Genomic DNA, 21,802 nt, shown 5'->3' with positions numbered 1-21,802 from the left:
TTTTGCTTTTATTTATATCATCTATAAATTATTGAAAATCATCAAGTAATATTTTTTCGAATAATCTGCGACGTGAGACGACTTGACTCATGTCATTAACACCCCTAATCTCGATCTTAATGCAATGTTTGTATTTTGAAAAGCTCCATAATTTTTCTGTAACTTTCAATCTGGGGATGAGATTGGTTTTCAGAAAGTAGTCTTTTTGACTTGAAATGCTGCTGCTAGCATCAGATTCCTAACATTATATGCTTTTTAAAAGTTCATTTTTCCCTAATGCTATGCTGAATCCATATCTTCCAAAGGATATTATTCTGTTATCTTTTTGGTGGAATCAAGTTCCCATATATAAATTAAACAGAATAACAAATGAAAAGTAAGCAAATAACTTCTCAAATGGAGCATCAAGCCACAAGCAGGAGAAATGGAAGACACTCATCAACTGAAAGGCTGTTGGCAATAAGCTTGGGACTTGTGGCTGTAGCCTCACCGTTATTTATCGACAGAAAACCACAGACCATCGAGGAACTGGAGCTCGAAGAGCAACCTTTATTCAGCATTTCCACTTATCTGCTTATCGTTTTGTTACTTCTCATCATTGTTGCGGCTTTTTCGTGTTACTTGGATCATAGCCTTACCAGGTTTGATCCTTACTGGATATACAGAGTTGGAGGTTCTTCAGGCGGAATCATCGCCCTTCTAATAGTTCTTACCCTCGTCTTAAAGTGTAGAGCTTTTTAGCCTTCAAATCATGAGAAAAAAAGAGAGAAAATCTGATGCATGAATGTATCTATGTTGATGGTAAAGTTTAGAATTTTCAACGTCTTCTTATGCTAGAAAAATATAACATAATTGTATGCAACTCCTGAAGTTACATATAAACTAACTTAACTTGTATCAATTTCGTCTTTGGTTTTATTTTTTAAGTTGAAATAATAGAAGGGGAAAAGGTAAAGTTACATGCCATCGTTATGGGCAAGTGCAGCAGGAGTCTCCAGAGGGGAATAATGTAGCAGAACTTCCACAGGCTCAAACATCTTGACATGGTCCAACACTGAAACCGAGTCCCGTCCAACAACGTGCACCTGTGAGTTTGCACGGCCGAGTACAAAAGTGTCTGTGATCTGTAGAAACAAATCAAACATTTGGTTATCGTATCGTGGGCAGTGACCAAATGGTGACCGATATTGGAAGATAAACGATACTAGTCAACAAACATGGAGTTGATACAAAAAGGGTAACTAGATGTGAGATGTCCAGTGAGATGTCACTAAACCCATACGAAACCAAACGAGCATCCCACCTGGAGGGAGGGTCTAGGAGGTAAGATGCACGCAGACCTAGCCTCTACCTCAAAGCGTAGAATGGCTTAAGAAAAGTGATGAGCAAAGGTCATATGTTGCATTGTTACCTGGGTACATCCAAAGATTTTCAACAGCTTTAGTGATGAGCAGTTATCAGTAATAAACCCAAGTGCTTCATCTGTAACTTGGCGGCACCATGATAGATCCAAACTTACCAATTTCCTTGAGAATTTGGCAAGGGCAAAAGCAGAGTTGAAGCTAACCTGCAATTGATTTTTTTACAACAGTAAGCAATATGCATAAGATAGAAGCAGTCTCTCTCCAAAATGCAACAGAAACACTGCAAATGAAGACTTCCCCCCGACCTTAAACAAAGTTGAGGATCTGTAGTGAACCAGGATCGCCACTTTCTAGCATTAGACATAGAGGATACATCATACATGCATTTTGATTCGTTATAGGTTTCACTCTTTAAGAAGTGAAAGAATCAAATGTACAGAGCTTCCTCTTCATATTGAGTCTTGTCTCTTATCTATTTTGATGATCCTGTTCCTGTAAACGATGTTTCTATTACACCATCCGCTGTGTATCTTTGAATCCCTTCTATACTGCTCTTAATTTTGAGGATTCTCAAGAAATCAATGATTTTATACTAGTTTGCATCTCGATAGTCTTTAAGTGTATGCATGGTAATGATATTCATGGCAAGAATCATGAATTCAAAGATGGCGACTATGTTATGGCTCATGTGTCCGTCATATTTACTGTTTGTTCTGATAAGAAGTTATTTTATGTTCATTTGTTTGTGGCTCAGGCTGACGACCCAATATGGTATCTATATCTTTGAGTTCTTCCTAATAACCAACACAATTCTAGATTATCAGTTTCTACAGATTCACATTAACGTATGAAGTCAAATGAGTAGAAAGAATTCAAATGCCCATGCCCATGCCCTCAGCTTCTGAAAACAATCTGACATCTTATTTTGGAACAACTGATAAGCTATTGACCTCACTCATCAATTATAGTCATGCTGTTCTAACATGGATTTGTCCCTTTCACTTGCATGGGGTTTGGTTCCTGTGAGAAATATGCCAATTTTCACGAGAAGTGAGAGAAATGTACACCTTCACATAATATAATGTAAACTTCATGTGAAACCTGTGAATATAACTTTATATTGTGTGAAGGCATGTGAAGGTCACCACCTTCACAGTAACTTTTCAAATACACATTTCAGGTTCATGTGAAGGTTACCACCTTCACAAAATATAACATAACATTCACACAATATAAGGGTACCTTCACTATTTTTCAAGCTTCTCATGAAAATGAAAATTTCTAACGTGAAGCCACCAGCTGGTTTCTAATAAGCATTATTTTAACTCACCGCAACTAGTTTTAGGATTTTGAGTAAAAGCTACTATTGCTGTTTTGATTGCACAATTTAGTTGGTCTCTAATAAGCAGTGTCTTCAGGAAGTATAAATTGGAACATCTTAATGAGGGAGGAGAAAATGTAGGGACTGCTGGCGTGAAAGTCCATAAAAAGGATCGACCGTAGATAACTGAAGGGACAAACTGTAAATGGTGAAGAGAGCTATGAGGGGATAAAATTAAGTTCCAAGCAGCTAGCCCCAACGTCCCTATAAACCAAACCAAATGAACCCAGTGAATACCACACAAAGTAGGGTAAGGTGTATGCAGACCTTTCCTCTACCCCAAAGGGTAGAGAGACTGTTCCCGTGAAGACCCATGGCTTGCGAAGAATTCCTTTTTGCAAAATTTTGGAGTCTTAAGCTACCCCAAATGCATGTCTAACAAACAAGAAATGAAGTTTTGAGACAAACATGGAAATAACATGAAAAAAGATAGTTAAAAGCTTATGGAGAAGTATGGAACTGATAAACGACCTAACACGTAACGTAAGTGAGCCAAAAGAGACCCAAAGCGTCCTCCACCTACCGTAGGCCTCTGATACCTAGCCATCTGCTCTCTAACTCTCCCCCATCCTACCCTCACCCACGACCCATTCCCCTGACCATAGTACCACACAAGTTCTTACAAAAAATGTGCTACCATAGTCCTACGTCTCCACATACTCCTATTGAGGTAATGTCTTCGAAAATGTCTAAAGCCACCATGTCCAATCTCAGCTGGTCATCCACATCCTCCTTGGTCTGCCCCTCTCCTCTTCACCCCCTCGAACGTTACGTTCTTGACCCTCCTCACCCCCAACCAGTGTCCCTATAAACGTATCACCTATATATTGTCAATTAATTTAAAACTACATAAATTGTTATTTGTATAAACATGCAATAAGAGTGGGTGGAGGCTGCCAACATTGGATGCTAATACAAGGGAAGAGAGGTGAAGATTTCAGTAACTCATGGTTATCCTTACCTTGCGGACATGATTTAATGAAAGTTCTTTCAAGGACCCTCCAGAAGTTTCCAGAAAAGCAGCAACAACTACATCACTGTCACATGACAAACTTCATCATAATGATATGCAGGAATTAAGAATTTAAACGCAGCAACAACAGAGCATATAAGCAGACCATTCACAAGAATATTGAGTAGACTTCTCACCCCACAACATAAGATATTTTTAAACGCCCAAAAACACTGGCTTCTCCCCCTCACAACATAAGACATATATGATCCCCAAAAGAGAGGATGATATACTGACTTCCCATAAACCTGAAAAGCACATTCAAATTCCATTGATAACACATATGGGCACCTTCTATATGAATGATATCATGGCCTTCTATACATATAGGCATGCCATCTATTGTTACCTTTCATATATATAGGCATAATACTATGGCTTCTTAATGTTTGGGCCCATCACCTATGTATGAATTTATATATAATAACATTCACTGAATTATAGAACCAGAGAGCCCTTCTTTTCATAGACCCAGAGTGTAGGTCTCTGAAAAATCCTATCCCCAGTTCACACATCCACAAACAAGGCCAGAGCTACACGAGGCCTTGAAATTCTGCAGTACTTGCAGGATAACATAAATATTCCTTGCAAGAAATAGTTCAACTCAGTTGATTAAAAAACTGTCCTCTCAAGCCTCACCATTCAGATATTCGGCACTCTTATACACCTCTACTGACCCTTCTACTTCTCACAATACTCGAAAAACAGTCTAACTGAAGCATATAACATAGTAACACATTCTTACATTTTAATATAATAAAATTTTGATCTACAACCATAATAATGTCTTGAATAGTATATAATTTTGTTCACCAAATAAAAAAAAATTATATTTTAAGTGGTCTTGTTTATTTTTGTCATGGAAGAGTGAAAATTGATGCAATTGCATTTGAGATATGGATGGGATCAGGTTTGGCATGGGTTGGACAAAATGGGTGGGGGCAAGGGCGGACGAAAGACCCAGGGGTCCCGTGCACACGTTCAACCGATTTTCACAAGTGGAATCTTTTTTGCGGTATGAAAGGTGCACATGCTAAATTTTGAGGAGTGATCCTAGATATTAGAAAATACAAGGGACATCAACCAAAAATGTCCCTCAAAATCAACCAAAAAACTTAAAAGATCTCGCAAAAATCAACCAAAAACTAAAAAAATTCCTCAAGACGGTGGACTTCGGCTAAAAGCACATTTGGCTTGCGCCTAAGATGTAGTCTTGCATCTTGCTCAAAAGGTCGATTCCATTTGGAAAAATGTATTTTATTCCCCAAATCCGCAATTGACTTTTCTAGCCAAGGGAAGGATCCTATATAAGCCGAAGCAACACTCTAATACTCCTTAGGAAGACCATATAGGATATAGAATATGGTCATACAAACCCGAAATAGAAAATGACATAAGAAAGACATGAACTTTCCTTTTACAACATAGTTTTCTCTTGAACTAGAAAATTCGATAGAAAAAATGAACTTCCAAATTCTGTTTCCTTCCTCAATCACTTATTCACTTATGCCTTCATGTTTTAAGAAAAGTTGTTGCAATTTTTTCATGGCTTAGAAAGTGTATCTATTTTTCCAGCATGTTCTTTTTTATTTATTATTATCGTTCTTTTATTTGTTCCATAAAGCCAAAATTTATCCAACTTTCATAGAAGTAATGAGTGGAAAAAGCATCAATCAAGATTTATTTACAGAAGTCAAAACTATTTCAATAGATAAAACATTAAGTTTCTAAATAAACGTAAATGTGAAGTAAAATGTGGATATAATAGCAACAGATAGTCAATCAAAACAAAAAACCATGTTATTTCCAAACTTGATTGTGGATTTTGTAAACCCCCCCCCCCCCCCCGGCCCCCGGGGGCGCTTTTGGGAGGGGGGATGGCCGTAAAATGAAGGATCATTGGTTATCCATCATTTTCTCTATAAAAAAACCAATTTAGATGGAATGGCAAGTAACTAAGTGGAGAATCTGCCAAATCAAGGGGGAAAACATGTCGATTTTGAAAATTCATTGTCTTACATCAGTTTTTGTAGTTCAAGGAGGAGATGACTTCAAATAGAAATAAAAAAACCTAAGAGAACGAAAGGATAAAAGAACAACATGACATTTAGAACTACATTATGAAGTAGCTTCAAACTGGAATTGACATAGTTAGAAGAGTACCTGAAACCCGCACGAGCAATATTGAGTGATTCAAGTGACCTACAACCATCAGCTAGATAACACAGACCCAAATCTGTCACATAATTTAGATTTGAAATGTTGAGTGAACATAAATCGGAACAAAAATGTCCAATAGCTTGCAAACTCCCATCTGTTAACATCCTGTCAAAATGATAAACAAACTTAGCTGGAAGCACATAATCAAATTAAGAAATATAAAAATACCACTCGAAAATACAAAATTCTTACACGCAACCGGCCAGATTAAGCTCCTTTAGTGTTCTACCACATGCTCTAGTGATGCACATAACAAATTTATCACTGACAGTTGGAATTTCTGCCACTGAAATAACTTCCAAATGTTCAAACTGCATCATTGATGATAAAGAGTGCATGGCATCTATTCTTGGGCATTGATCTATATATAGCTCCTTCAAATTTGTTTTCAAAGAATCAGCTAAAATTTTAATGCCATCGCAGGTGAGGAGTGAGCACTGGCCTAAATTAATAGACTGAAGCAAGGGTGCTGACACAAGAAGACGCCTTAGAGTGTTGTCAGATAAACGAGCTGCAGCCCTTAGGGACAAGATCCCTAAACAAGCCAAGCTGTTTGGAGGTAAAGCCAAGGAATTACAAATGATGTCATCAAATGAGCATTGCCCACAAGAGTCAAGTTGAAGCACCTGTTTTGTAACAAAAGAGAATTTCAAATAATATACAAACAGAAACTAAAATATGAAAGAAGAATCAGGTACTTTCTTTTTCTGAAAGGAAACAAATTCATTAAGATACAAACCAACAAGGCAACAAGCACAAACACCCAACATTTTCCACGAGAAGCAGAAAGAAACACTAAAGCAGGGGTCACCCCAACAAACAGGGACCGAACTAGCAGCAACAGCAAAGCAAAAGTGACAAGAACACAGACAAAACAACCTACGGAAGACCACAACAATCAAACGAGGACCAAGAAGTCCGGCAACAGCAAACATTTGAGGACAGCCATGCACGAACTCTAATAGCAGTCACCTAAATGGGTTTCTCAGGTTGCAGCAACAATCTGCCCAAGAAGAAATATAGCCTTTTGAACTACGCTGGTACAGCGGTCAAAATACAAAATAGAAGTCAGGACTATGATTTGAAAAGGCGGTTACCGCGGTGGTATAGTGGTCCAAAAAAAGCAGTTCCGATAATAATTATTAGAATTATATATATAACATATATGTATGCATACATAACTTAACGTATTATATGCATTAATTAAAAATATAGTTTCAACGCCAAAATAAAAGGAGGAGGAGGCTGGGGCCTGGGAGTATCGAGGTCGACTGATATTTGAGGAGGACGATGATGTTGACAGTTAGAAATTTGAGAACCTAATAAAGTCTAATCTAATTGGTTAACTGTTAAAGAATATAGTCTTTGTTGGATTAAAATGATTTAAACTATTAAATAAAACAAGTCTTAATTTAAGCTGGTTATACAAAACAGGCCCAACTGCAAATGCCGGTATTGCGTACCTCTATTTTGTGTTAAAAATCGGTGAATTAGCGGCAAATTGCACTGCTATTCTCGGAACCGCAATTTATGACCGATATTTTACTACCGCAATTTCATCTAGGACCGATATCCGCTATTGCACCGATTTTAAAGGCATAGCTTTTGAATGATGAATTAACCAACGAAATGATAAGAGCTGAATGCCGAAAAACAAATCCTACTGAAACCTAACGCATGAACTTACTTTATTGAAAAACCACTAAATTATAACTCCCCAACAAGATTCATCCATGAGGTGGGTCAATCCCAATTGTGATAAATGTCATAAGATCAATCAAATCCTCATAACCAAGACCAAGCAAACGGATTTCCTTGTCTAAATGAAAAACTTGAATTGTCCACAAGCAAACGAATTGTCCTCAATTATGAATACATAACAAAACGTGTCCACATATATTCTATACATGGGAGATTATAGAGAAGGAAGGATTTTAAAGCACAATAAATAAACTAGAGATTATAAGCTTCAGACTAAGGGGCTCTTTGGTTGGTTTTCCATTAAGTTTGTGTGGATAAAGTTGTCTGTGTGGATTAATCTGTCTGTATAGATTGTGAAGGTTTTTGTTTGGAAGAGATTTTTCATAGATGGAAGAATCATCTAGCGTGTTTTTAATTGGGAGGGGCAGGTTCGGAAAAAACTTGACTTTCTGCAAAAACACTCCCCCCTAGAAGCTTAGTATACAAGCCACTTTCTATATCATTAAGCCACTCTACCAAACAGTCATGTATAGTTGACCGAATAAGCTGTGAGTCTCATTAAGCTCATTAAGCTGCTAACAAACAGGCCCTAAGAATACCTAGGATCACTTAAGCATCACATTTGTATCCAAGATAAGCCAAGGCATCTAGACTAAGGTGATCGCTTCACAAGATCAAAGGGAAATCCCTCTAAAGTTCTTAATGCATCATATAATCATTCTTGTAAATTACATCCCTATGCTAATAACCAACAATAGCAAGACTAGTGAATTACCTAATAATATTGCCAAAGCGTAATCTACAATTATCCTAATTGGAAAATGACATTCTCAAAAAAGTATGACTTATTGTAGAATAGTAATCGGATTTAGAGTAATGAAGAGTTATAGATAGACTCTAATAAGGAAACGTTCGTAAACAAGTGTTTATCCCATATTGTTAGGAGTTGTAGTTGTAGTCTATCTCCTAACCTCTACTTGTATATATAGTTCCTTATAAAGTAATCAACATATAGTAGAAAATAATATTCCTCCTACTTCTCTAAAGCTTTTATGGTATGAGAGCTCTAAAAAGATTTGATTCTTTTCACCATTTTTTTAAAACCCCGGCGTGAACAGTGTTTAATCAACAACCACCATGGGATCAGACCTAGAAAAATTGAACCAGTCAAAAAAAAATTCCTAATGCTGCCAATTCCGAAAACAATCTCTCTCCAAATTACAAGCTTTAAGCTGTCCGGATCGAACTACCCTCAATGGTCTCGATCTGTCCAACTCATTATTCGTGGGAAGGGGAAGCATGGCTACATCGATGACTCCATCGAAAAACCCTTATCCACAGATCCCTCCATTGCTGAATGAGATATTCAAAACTCCATGGTTATAGCATGGCTCATCAACTCGATGCAAGACAACATTGCAGAAAGTTACCTCTTTACCCTACAGCAAAATCTATCTGGGATGCCGTCGTTCGCTCCTATTCAGATCTCGAAGACTCTTCACTGATGTTCGAGCTTCGAACTAAGGCTCGAAATTTGAGACAAGATACCGGTAATGCTACTATTACTTTAATGCATTAACTAAACTTTGGCAAGAATTGGATCTTTTTTCTCAACCTGAGTGGAAGGATCCGGTAGATGCTGAGTTATACAAGAAGATGCTTACCAAAGAAAGAACCTATGATTTATTGGCCGGTCTTGATTCCTCACTTGATGATGTCGAAGGACATATTCTTAGCATTAAACCCCTACCAGTAATCGATGCCATCTTTGTCAGAGTTCACCGAAACATCAGAAAAGGACCATGATGACAAGTCCAGTTCTTAATGGAACACACATCAAGTCTGAAACCACTGCCATGGTTGCACATAATCGTGGACCTCGCAAGCCTACTTTTTGGTGTGACCACTGTCAACATCCCCATCATACAAAGAGTACTTGCTGGAAGATCCACGGAAAACCTGCTAATTGGGTACCTCAGAGCCAACGAATTCCAGAAATTAAAGGAAATCCAGCAACCCAAAGATCAGGATCGTCATCTTCCTCCAAACCTATGGTGGTTGTTTTTCCCAAGGCACAAATTGGGCAACTCTTAATGTCTTCAACCTCACTTATGGCTCGTGGTAACCAACAAATCGAAGATATTCCAAGTGAGTCATGGATTGTGGATTCCGAAGCATCAGAACATATATCTGGTAATAAGTCTGTCTTTCAAACCTTAGAGCCTTGCCTAGTTGCAAGAACAATCACCTTAACAGATGGTTCTATAGCTCCTATTGAAGGAATTGGCACAGTTGAACTTACACCCTACCTGATTATCCATGATGTTCTATTTAATACCAAAACTGTTGTACAATCTTATCTCTATTGGCCGTCTGACCTCAGATTCCAAGTGTCTTGGCTAATTTTTCTGAATATTTGTGTTTTTTTTTTCAGGATTAGGTATCGGTGAAGACGATTGGTCATGCTAAAAAGATTTTTGGGTTATACTACTTCCTTCCATCCAAATCTGCCACAATCTTTCTAGTTCATGGATCTACTACCTTAAATCTTTACCAACAAATCAGTCTTCTTCATCAAAGGCTTGGCCACTCTAGTTTTTTGTACTTTAAGAAACTATTTCCATCTTTATTTAATGATTCTGATTTTTTTCATGCGAAGTCTATCAGATGTCCAAACATAATAGAGTCCCGTTTCCTATTCATACCTATAGTGCGTCGAGTCCATTTTCTCTAGTTCATAGTGATGTATAGGGTCCTTCAAAAATCCCGTCAATTTCTAATAAAAAATGGTTTATTTCATTCATTGATGATCATACTCGAGTTTGTTGGATTTATCTTTACATACCAAAGCTGAAGTTGTTAGTAACCTTGAAAAGTTCCATTCAATGATCTTTACACAATATGATGCAAAGATCAAAATCCTCTGAACAGAGAACGGCACCGAGTATTTCAATTCGGCCATGTCTAGCTTTACCACAAGACATGGTATTATACACCAAAGCTCATGCGTTAATACCCCTCAACAAAATGGCGTTTCCAAAAGAAAAAACGTCACTTGCTAGAGGTAGCACGATCTTACAAAGTCATACACCCAAATCTTTTTGGGGTGATGCAATTCTAACAGCCTGTTATATCATTAATCGGTTGCCTTCACGGGTATTAAAATTCCAAACACCTCTAGCCGTCCTACAAAATCCTTCCTGAAGGCTTATGCCTCTTCCAATCTTGATCTGAGAGTATTTGGTTGCTTGGTATTGTCCACGTTCATAATAAAAAAGGTCCAAAATTGACCCAAGGAGTGTGAAAGGTGTCTTTGCTAGTTATTCCTCCTTCCAAAAGGGATATCGATGCTACTGCCAAAGAAACAAAAATACTTTGTTTCACACGATGTCACCCTTCTTGAAGGTCAATTCTATTACTTTCCTCAATCTAACCAGAGAGCCGAAGTATCCCATCCTATAGGAGCCAAAAGCTGGGAACAATTATGGGCTTCCGATCCTCCAATCACCTCACCAAAGAACCAGCCAGAAACCACCTCACCTAAACCCACAATTCCAAAAACAGCCGACCCTATCTCTCCATCACCAACTACCCCACAACCTGTCCCAAAACCTACAAGCCAAGCCAAGTCAAGTCCTTCCCAGTCACATACAACCGAAGAAAAGAAGTTACTCCAAAGTCTAAGGTACACCAAGAGTTGCCTTCTAAATCTGATCTTGATGTACCGATTGCATTTAGAAAAGGTACGCACTCTTGCACTCAAGATCCTATTTCTGATTTTCTTGGCTATGCTAATCTAGCCCCACCTATGAAGGCTTTTGTTTCAAATCTGTCTTTAACAAAAGAACCAACCAATATTCCTAAAGCTTTGCAAGACAGTAAGTGGCGAGCTGCAGTATTTGAAGAGCTCTGTTCCCTTCAAAAATATGGTACATGGGTAGTGGTTAAACGCTTGCACGGTAAGACACAGTTGGCTGTAAATGGGTGTTCACGGTTAAGTACAAAAGTGATTGCTCTATTGAAAAATACAAGGCTCGATTAGTAGCAAAAGGTTACACCCAGACATACGGAATCGATTATCAGAAGATATTTGCCTTGGTTGCTAAAATTAATACCATCCGGGTTCTCCTCTCACTTGCTGCCAACTTTGATTGGCCTCTTCATCAACTAGACGTAGAAAATGCGTTTCTAAATGGCAACCTATACACGAGGAGGTCTACATAGACTTACCCCCCAGTTTTTATGCTCCAAATGGAAACCATAAAGTTTTTTGTCTCAAGAAGGCCATTTATGGTCTCAAACAGTCCCCGAAAGCATGGTTTGATCGGTTCACTCATAAAGTTCAACACTTTGGGTATGCTCAGCCCATGCTCATTACACTCTTTTCTACCTTAAAGAACATGGCAAGATCGCAATCCTAATCGTATATGTCGACGACGGGAGATCATGCAATGGCCATCGCAAACATCAAAGCCCATCTGGCTTGCTCCTTCGAAATGAAAGACCTTGGTCCATTATGGTACTTTTTGGGAATGGAGACTGCAGAATGAAATCTATGATTAGCTTGTCTCAAAGAAAATATACCTTGCACTTGCTCAAAGACACCGGGATGCTCGGTTCTCGGCCCGCATCTACTCCTATGGATTCTCCTCTAAAGGTTGATGCTAGTTCTATGGTTCCAGTCGACTGCGAAAGATTCTAACGTCTTGTCGGTCGATTGATAACCCTCGCACATACCAGGCCTGATATTATGTTTGCAGTTAACTATGTAAGCCAATTCATGCATTCACCATCCTAATGCCATCTTGATGCTGCTCATCGAATCCTACGGTATCTTAAAGGAACATGAGGTCATGGTTTACAGTTTAAGAAACAAGACAATCAAAGTGTAGAAATGTTCGCAGATTCAGTTGAACTGACCGGCATTCTACCTCAAGTTACTGTTCTATGTGTTTGGAACAACCTTGTCACATGGCGAAGCAAGAAGCAGGGAAGCAGTGCTAAAGCTGAACTACGAGCTATCGCCCTAGGTATGTGTGAAGCACTCTGGCTAAGAAGATTAGTGAATAAACCAAGAATTCGGGAACTACACCCGATGACTATTTGGAGTGATAATAAAGTTGCTATCGCCATGACACATAATCCAATTCATCATGATCGAACAAAACATCTTGATGTATATCGGCATTTTATCAAATAGAAAATTGACAACCGATGCTTGAAAGTCTCCTACATTTCTACTACTCAACAAGTGGCCGACATCTTCACTAAAGCCCTAAGTTCACCACTACCCAACACATTGAAAGGCAAGCTTGGATTGTATAACATAAACAATCCAGCTTGAGGGGGAATATAGAATAGTAATCCAATATGGATTAATGGAGAGTTATAGATAGACTCTAATAAGGAAATGTTCGTAAATAAGTGCTTATCCTATATTATTAGGAGTTGTACTTGTAGTCTATCTCCTAACCTCTACTTGTATATATAGTTCCTTATGCTGTAATCAACATATAGTAGAAAATGATATTCCTCCTACTTCTCTAAAGCTTTTACTTATCATTAAGCAAACACTAAATATATGGAGTACAATGGTAGGCCATTTGGGCAACATAGATAAGAACTTTATCAAGACTAATTACATAAAAATAATTATAAATGGATGCAACTTTCCATATCACTCTAAAACTCCTAAAGTTGGAGTATAAAAACTAAACATGTCCATTGATAACAAATAGGACTAATTTGAGGCCCTCATATTGGTGATGTCAAAATGTTGGGAACTAGATCTCCACGGTGGACCCAAACTGGCTCGATCCCTACTATTTCCTTATAAACAACATGGCAATCAACCTCAATTCGTTATGTGTGACAATAGAAAAATCGGTTGTTGGGGATGTTCATGGTAGGTTCATTATTCCAGTACACCTTCATTAGAATAAGTCAATATTGTGTTAATGATGAACCCAATATAATTGATAAGCACTTCGAGCTATGTCACAATATTCAGACTTGAAACTTGATATGAAAACTATGTCCTGCTTCTTGCTCTACCATGATTGAAGATTAACTTACAAAACACACAATGACAATATAATGTAAAGGAGCACTTCTACTATGCGGACATCCTATCCACAAATGACCCTTGTCAGTATAAAAAAGACTGTGATCACATACACCCTTAAGGGTACCAAAAAAGTAAGTAGAACGACATCAGTGATTCATATGATGAGAAGACATGAACTAGCAACACATTCAAACATGATGCCTAGTTTCTTGACTGTAAGGCGGTTTAGTATTCCCACCATTCTCCCATGTGTCCATTGATCCTCAAGAAGGTTTGCATCATCCAGATACAACTTAATATTGGGAGCCATCTGGGAATCGACTACCTGACTACAAACATCCCTACGTTGGCAAGGATGTCAACAGGATACTTCCTTTGCTACAAAAAGATGCCCTTATTTGATTTGGCCACCTAAATACCTAAGAAGTATTTCAGACTTCCTAGGTCTAAAATATTTTTGGATGAAGAATTTCGAAGTTGTGATCCCCTTTGCATCATCACCAGTAATAACGATGTCATGTACGTAGAATACAAGCACCATTCTCTTACAATTTATTTGACGAAAGAACACAAATTAGCAATTAATCATCCCAAATATCTATGATGCTCGGAAGAATCAAGGATATGAAACTTGAGGAGTGAGTTACAGCTCGTAAAGAGATCTTTGTAATCTACATACCCATGTTGGCTCCTCCAAAGCCACAAATGCAGTTGGTTGTTGCATATGAACCTCCTCTTAAATAACTACATTGTAGATGCATAATGATATGTGGCTAATGTTGTGGCTAATGTTGTGGCTCATGAGAATAATTGCCTAAGCTACAATAATACAAACATCGACCATCTTGGCTGTAGGGTTGTATGTCTTCTAGGGATGGTGATATGGCAAGCTTTTGCATGGTCTTACTTTACGTGGGAGATGTTTTAAATCCAATTTGGATTTTGGTGGATAAGGGTGTAGCTCAACATCGTATCTAACCTGCGCACACACACACACATATATGCATCGACATGCATACGCATATGCATTCATAATTATATGTATGTGCTATAACCTGGCTTCAATTAATCGAAAATCTTTCATTAATAAAAAGATTCCAAACAGATCTAACTTTCCAAACAGATCTAGCTTTTAATCGAAAATCTTTCACTAATAACTGCATTTAGGTTGGTTTGGTACATGGGACTGGACAGAACAAAACTCACTATCTCACGTTTGGGGTGACATGAGATTGGACAAAAACTCATTCTTCCACATTTGATGCGACACGGGACAGGGAAAAGGACACGATGGGACACAAAAGGCTCTTTTTTTGTTCCACCAACATAGGTGGAACAAGATGGGATAAGAATGAGATAGAAACTAAAAATTACCTCATTTAAAATAACGCTTAGATTGTTTCAATGCTCACCGCCACCCATCATTGTCGCCACCACCACGAACGGCCACCGACAGCCACCTTCACCTCCTCCTTCACAACAACCTCCTCCACCAATGCTTATCGCTGCCACCACTATCACTGTCAGCCACCTCACCTTTACCATAATAATCATCACCACCACCACCTCTACTTCCACCTCCAAAACATAGGCCACAACTACCTCCTCTACAACTGTCGGCCGCCAGCAGTGTCCACGATCTTCACGTACTCCACAGTCACCGTCGTCCACCAGCCACCACCGCCTCTACCTCCACCACCATTGTAGCTGCAACATCCTCCATCGAGCCTCCACTAATTCATAAGGATCTTCCAAACCTGATAAAGCATAGTTTTTTTTTCTTTGTACATTCTGGGGTTTTTTGAAGTACCATTAATTATATCAAATTCGTCAACAGATTTGGTTCGTATTGTATATGTATGTATTTATGTATGTGAAAATTGTGTAAAAAAGTTCATAAATTATATTACTTATATATTTACTTTATTTGTGTCATTTATAACTATCATATGATATATAAAATCATCAAACAAAATTCAGGGCAACTTGTCTAGTCCTGTCCTATTCGGTCTTTGTCGTACCAAACACCAGACAACTTGTCCTATCCAGTCTTGTCTAGTCAAGTCCAATCCTATTTAGTCCTTTTTGTCCAATTCAGCTCAGTCATGTCCAGTTCTGTCCTGTGCAATCATGTTTGTATACCAAATGCTACCTTACAAAACAAAATGCCCCTTCTTACTCCTTTCCAATTGTATTAAACTAATCCCCCACTAACTAACTACACAATTCCTTTATTACCCTTCCATACAAAATTATTTCCCACTCACCCTTTGTTCTACACGGTACTATTTCCACTATTTTCTACCTCTATGTACATATGTAAATCTAACATGGGTTTATCATTATGTAACCATTAGAGATGCTAGACAAGGTTTGAGAGTTAGTTAAGATGGAGTTTGTTAAGGGGCTTCCTTGATTGAAGGGGTATACGGTAATTGCAATGGTGGTTGATCTCTTGGGTAAATATGTGTACTTCATCCCTCTATGACACCCTTATATAGTAGTGACTATGGTGTATGCATGCATGTATGAGGTGGTGACGCTATATGGGTTCTAGAGTCGATTGTGACGAATCAAGATGAGGTTTCCTTGAGCCATTTTACAAAGGAGCCATTCAGGATGCATGTAATAGTCCCAAAAAGAAGTATAATGTATCACCCACAGTCACAAACCATACATGGTGTTGAAGCGTATTTTTGAGATGTTTTGTTTCAAATACTCTAAAGCAATGAGTGAGTTAGTTGTCATGGACAAAATATTGGTATGACACATGGTATGGTGAGCTCTATCCCATTCATAGTTTCTCAAATAGCACAAAATTTTGATGAGCTCATGCGCCATTTGTTGAAGGCTTAAGTGCTCAACAGTTAATGAAGAAACAACTAGATGACCATCATTGGAAGGTGTACTTTTGAGCCATCAATAAGAAGTACCTAAATCTTTGTGTCTATCAACATAAATTAATGGTGTAGCAGAGGAAAAAAAAGCTAACATTGTGTTATAAAAGGGCATATGAGATAACAAAAAGACCACATAAAGGTCTTTTATCGATTACAACTACCACCTATTGTCACCATTTACCCTATGTTTCATGTCTCAAATGCGACAAGTCATCAACAACCATAATGTAATTTTGACACTTTTATTTTGTCCTAATTGAGGAGATAGAAGCCATTATGGAACCAGGAGAGGTCGTGCGAGTTCGTCAAGGAACATTAGGGTTGCCTGAAGATAGACAAGCGGTAACTCGTTGGAAAGATTTGCCAACGTACAAGGTCTCTTCCGAAAGGGAGGAATGTCAGGCCTAAGAATGGGATAAGGCCCTTGCAAGTCTATTATAGGTGTAACCTTAGAGTCTTAAGAGTGTAATAAGAAAATGATATTTTAGTATTTTGAGAGAAGTTAACCTCTGTAAATAGGGAATTAACCAAATCAACAGAAATTATGAAAAGGATTGTTCACTAAAAATATTACTTTTTCTAGGGTTTAGGAGAGACGGCCAACCTCTTGAACATGGCCAACAATTTCCTTTGCTTGATTGTTTCTTTTAGTCAATAAACTCCTTCGGGTTCTACCAAAAATATAGAGAACACTCAATGTCTCATTCCATTATCTAATAATCATTTAGGGACTACAACACTATTTACAATGAAAACTAAGGACTAACAATTATAATTCTAGTAGTTAACCTAACTACTGACAAATTGACAAAGTCAATAAATGATAAAGCTAAAAGCTGACAAATCATAATAACTATCCTAATAGTATTAGAATCTATAATGATTATCCTAACAAGGGTCAGAATGTTGTTAGGATGATTCTTTGAACAATAATCATAATGTTGTTAGCATAATATCCCGAAACTAACAAAATAAAGCCTACACATACTCATGATAAAACTACTCTCTCCCTCTATACACACACATACACACATATATATATATACATATATAATACAAGGAGAATAATCAAATGAGAACCATAAAAAGGTTACAAACCCATAAGAACCGATCTAATCTCAAATATATTATTTTAAATGAATTTTTTCGTCAAAGGCCATGATTTATGGTAATGTTCCACATATGATTGTGTTCACATTGTGAAAAAAATACATGTGGAACTTTTTTGAGTTCACATTGTGAAACGAAAAATACATGTTAAAAGGTTTCATATTGTAAAACACGTACATTTGAAACTAATACATTATGAAACAAATATGTGAAACAATACCTCAAATCCTAGCCTTCGATGAAAAATGCCCATATGAAACAATATGTTGATATTGGTTCTCATGGGTTTGTAACCTTTTTGTGGTTCTAACTCAAATTAGCCCTCTAATATATAAATATAATTATGGACACAATAAAGCTTCCCTTCATGAGAAACTTCAGAACAACATATACAGCCAGCTGTATATAGCAGTGACTGGCAGCTTACAGCTAGAAGCATTTAAACAGCCATATCGCTCCCACATAAGTTAGACACTGCAAAGAAAAGCCTAAAAATACATAAATAAGGTGACAAAGGAAGAACATGGGTACTCACTCTCAGGTTTTGCAAATCAGATTTTTTAAGCATATCAACAAGTTGTTTTTCTGTCATCCACGAACAATTCTTGACACGTATCTCAGTAGGAGAACCTTCGAAAAGCAACTCCAATATACGAATATCCATTGTATGCACATCACAGAGCAAGTTGACGATCCTTCGCTTTAACCAATCAGGGACATCCTCAAATGAAGAAACTGCATCAGGATTCTTGGCAAGAACATTTAAGGAAAGATCCAGCAATGAAGGGGCAGGCCTAGGCCGATAATGGGAACTATGAGCACTCCATTCAATCAACTGTTCAGCTCTTTGTGTAGTGTTTCGATCGATAATAGCCTTAAGTTCAGCAGAAAATGAGCCAGTTAAGTTTTCTAACTTGATATTCCAAGAATCATCTTTACGACTGAACTGTAGTTCATAATTACGAACTCTTTTTATTCTTAATGCTCTTTCCCTTTTTAGTTTTTCTGCATGATATTGCCAAGTTACTGCAGCCAGTAATCTGAATGGAATATAATTCAATTCCATATTGGGGTTCACATCCCCTTGTGGAATTTCACTTGGAAGAGACAATGATAACAGGTCATCAACTTTTGCCTTTCCTTTTTCTTCTCTCGAGTATGATCTCCTCTCCGAACTACCACCATTGCCATCATTTATTCCCAGCCGAAGATCAAGATCTATAGTAGATTCTTTGCCTAACATTTCATCCACCTTCTCATCATCGGACGAGATGTCAATAACCTCCCTGACTGGCGGGCCATTAAGATCAAACTCAAGTCCGATTTGGTTACATTCTCCAAAACCAATCTCCTCCTTCATGATCGAGACATGAAGATCACTCTCCAGTTTCAGTACCGGTTCTTTTTCCTTCTTACCCTCCTGATCATCATCAAGCTTCTCGGTAACCCGAGGTTTCTTGTTCACAGTATCTGAATTCCCACTGCTTCCTTCAGAAACCCTCTTGCTTCCACTCACATCAGAAACTTCCCCAAACCCTAGATTTTGATCAGACTCCATCCGAAAAATTCCAACCAAAACCCTGAAAGGAGTTATGATAGATTCTTGATAAGCACTTCCAAGTTCCAACTCAACCCCCAGATCACAGAAGCGCTGAATAAACAAATAAATTGAAAAGAACATAACAATTGAATCCCAGTAACATGAAGAACAATAGGATATACAGTGATCATGAAATCCATTAAAGAATCCATGAAACCTTGTGATGGAGACTTTTAGAGACTTTGGGGAATTTCTTTAGCTCTTCACTGTATTGGCTTTGTCTACGTGAGGAAATGGTTTTCACATTTCAGGTATGCTTTTCCTGCGTCATACCTCAAATACCCATTTTTCGCCTCCCAATACATACATGTTTTCCTTTTTAAAAAGATCCCTTTTAATCAACATGCGACAACAAAAAGTTGTAAAAGTTATCTTAAAAAATATATTTTTAATCATGTGTTTATTTAGTATTGTTTATAAAAATAATTTATTGATTTGTTCTAATGTAGCATAGATAATAAGTAATTTTGAATGTTTGGATAAATAATTTATAGCGGTATCAAACTAGTAATAAGTAGTTTTTGAAGAAGTTAAACTTTTCTAATTTATAATAAGTTGATAAGTGTTTTTGTAAAAAAACAGTTATTTCAAATAAGCAATCCCAAACACCCCTAAATAAACATAGAATGAAAGTGCATTATTTTTTACACAATTCTAAAAGGTTTAAAAATATATTAATTTAATGCTTTGAGGACTTTTAACAAAAATAGTATCAGTCTATTTTTGATTAACAAAAAATACAGTTGTTAAATTAACAATTTAAGGTGGCGTTTGTTTTTTAAGAGATATTGAAGTCTGAAGTTTTATTTTACTTCTTATTTATAAGAGGTGATGCTGAAATCTGAATCAATAAAACTGTTTGTTTTTGTAAATTGATAAACATTTGAATTTGTTTAAATTGTCTATTTTATCCATTAAAAATTATAGTGTTGATTTTATAGATAAACTTATACAATTCACATATTTATTCATCATCATTATAAAATGTAACATTCATTTAAACGAAAATATGTCATTAACGGTGTTTAACACATTTACATTCTATTAAAATACATTAATTGAGAGAGGTGAGGATCGATTGAAAAAAATGATCGATTAAGGTTAATCGATAGAGAAATGCCGTTATTGAGGATTTGAAGACAACAAGAGACAATAACAGGTTGGTTTATATCAGATAAGAGAAAAATAAGACATAAGTGCTTCTGAAATATTGGAAAAAACAAACAGTCTGAATCGCCTTGCCTCTTCACGAATCAAACATAAAAGGCTGATAAGAGCTTTTTTTTTAAAAACAAACAAGACCTAAGACAAATTATGAAATTATAAATGCAAAAACACTGTATTTGATGTTATGGGTGTATGGTATATTGTATTGTTTTCTTAACCAAAGTATCGTGCTAACTATAATTGGTAGACAAAATTTATATCAATACCTGCTAACAAAGTCTATGTATCAACTTATTTGGCTACCAATAATTTCGATTGATACAAGTTAGTAATGGTACAATATCAATATCATGATCCTAAATCTATAAAGTTGCATACATAATGCCAAAAAAAAAGAAGCAAAAACATGATCGATGTTCGTTGCTTCAATAATGACTTCAAGCAAGCAAGTTGTCCAAAATTAACCAAAGAATGATTATTCAGATCATTGTTAATGAAATACAAAATTTAATCATATCACTAAGGGTTTGTTTCCTAAATGCTTATCAGGTAAGTGTTTTACTATAAGAATCACCGTTTTTACTTATCTTATTGGATAACATTATCGGTCAATGAAATGGATTATTGGTAAGTGTCTCTTACATTCTAAGTGTTAATCGGGTAAGAGTCTTCTCTCTCACTTACCAGGTAAGATTCTCAGTCTTTGTTATACCTTTTATCGGGTAAGATTTTCGATTATTGTCATATTCTCCTGATAAAATAAGGCATTGTTTGGTTCATGGCACCCATGGGATTGCAAAGGAATTGGAATGATCAATTCATTTGATAAATTTGTGATTCCGTTGTTATGTTCACTTCTTGAAATGGATGGAATCATTTAAATTTCTTTGAATTCCACAAATTAATGAATTCATCATTACTTGGCATAAGTGAAGAAAATTGAATTTCATCCATTTGCATCCAATTTAACCAATACTGCCAAACCTTGCCTCACCATGACCATGATACTACTAACATTGTCACGCCCCCACCCTTAACCCCTTCACCACTATTGTCGTTATCATAATCGCCACCCTACCGCCACCTCCACTCTCACCCGACCCCCAACCCACCATTAACCACTACACCATTGTCACCATTGTTGTTGTCGTCACAGCTGCCACCCCCACCTCGCTATCAACCACCTTGCCACCCACTCTTGTCCCCACAACCTACCCCACCCCCAACACATCAACTACTATGCCACTACTATCATCATCATAACCATCACCCTTACCTCC

General features: G+C 37.2%; 2 protein-coding genes across 5 annotated transcripts in view; one reads left to right on the top strand and one right to left on the bottom strand.

The window, feature by feature from the left end:
- Positions 1-363: 363 nt before the first annotated feature.
- On the top strand, positions 364-1,056 carry LOC112500200. Its single transcript, XM_025103565.1, has one exon. The coding sequence runs from the start codon at positions 370-372 to the stop codon at positions 739-741; it is 372 nt and encodes a 123-aa protein (XP_024959333.1). The 5' UTR covers positions 364-369; the 3' UTR covers positions 742-1,056.
- LOC112500199 (F-box/LRR-repeat protein 2) overlaps positions 698-21,802 on the bottom strand; it is a 23,438-nt gene continuing 2,333 nt past the window's right edge. The window contains exons 1-7 of one of the 4 annotated variants that reach the window (XM_025103564.1): positions 19,513-19,569; positions 18,291-19,335; positions 6,170-6,603; positions 5,921-6,082; positions 3,707-3,782; positions 1,412-1,567; positions 698-1,124 (exon numbers count right to left, since the gene is read on the bottom strand). In XM_025103564.1, the coding sequence (XP_024959332.1) occupies positions 957-1,124; positions 1,412-1,567; positions 3,707-3,782; positions 5,921-6,082; positions 6,170-6,603; positions 18,291-19,313 (2,019 nt within the window). In that variant the 5' untranslated portion in view covers positions 19,314-19,335; positions 19,513-19,569 and the 3' untranslated portion in view covers positions 698-956. Of the gene's footprint in view, positions 1,125-1,411; positions 1,568-3,706; positions 3,783-3,894; positions 4,006-5,920; positions 6,083-6,169; positions 6,604-18,290; positions 19,626-21,802 lie in introns of those variants that run through there. The other 3 variants (XM_025103563.1, XM_025103562.1, XR_003067342.1) reach the window with 3 other exon arrangements.

This window comes from Cynara cardunculus (genome assembly GCF_001531365.2).
Source record: "Cynara cardunculus var. scolymus isolate 2C chromosome LG 17, CcrdV1, whole genome shotgun sequence".
Taxonomy (NCBI): domain Eukaryota; kingdom Viridiplantae; phylum Streptophyta; class Magnoliopsida; order Asterales; family Asteraceae; genus Cynara; species Cynara cardunculus.
The sequence above is the reverse complement of the archived record's forward strand: the minus strand, read 5'-3'. Positions and strand labels throughout refer to the sequence as shown.

Bases quoted from the DNA above. Each gene is read 5' to 3' on its own strand.
- LOC112500200 (XM_025103565.1), top strand. From the start codon at position 370: ATGAAAAGTAAGCAAATAACTTCTCAAATGGAGCATCAAGCCACAAGC.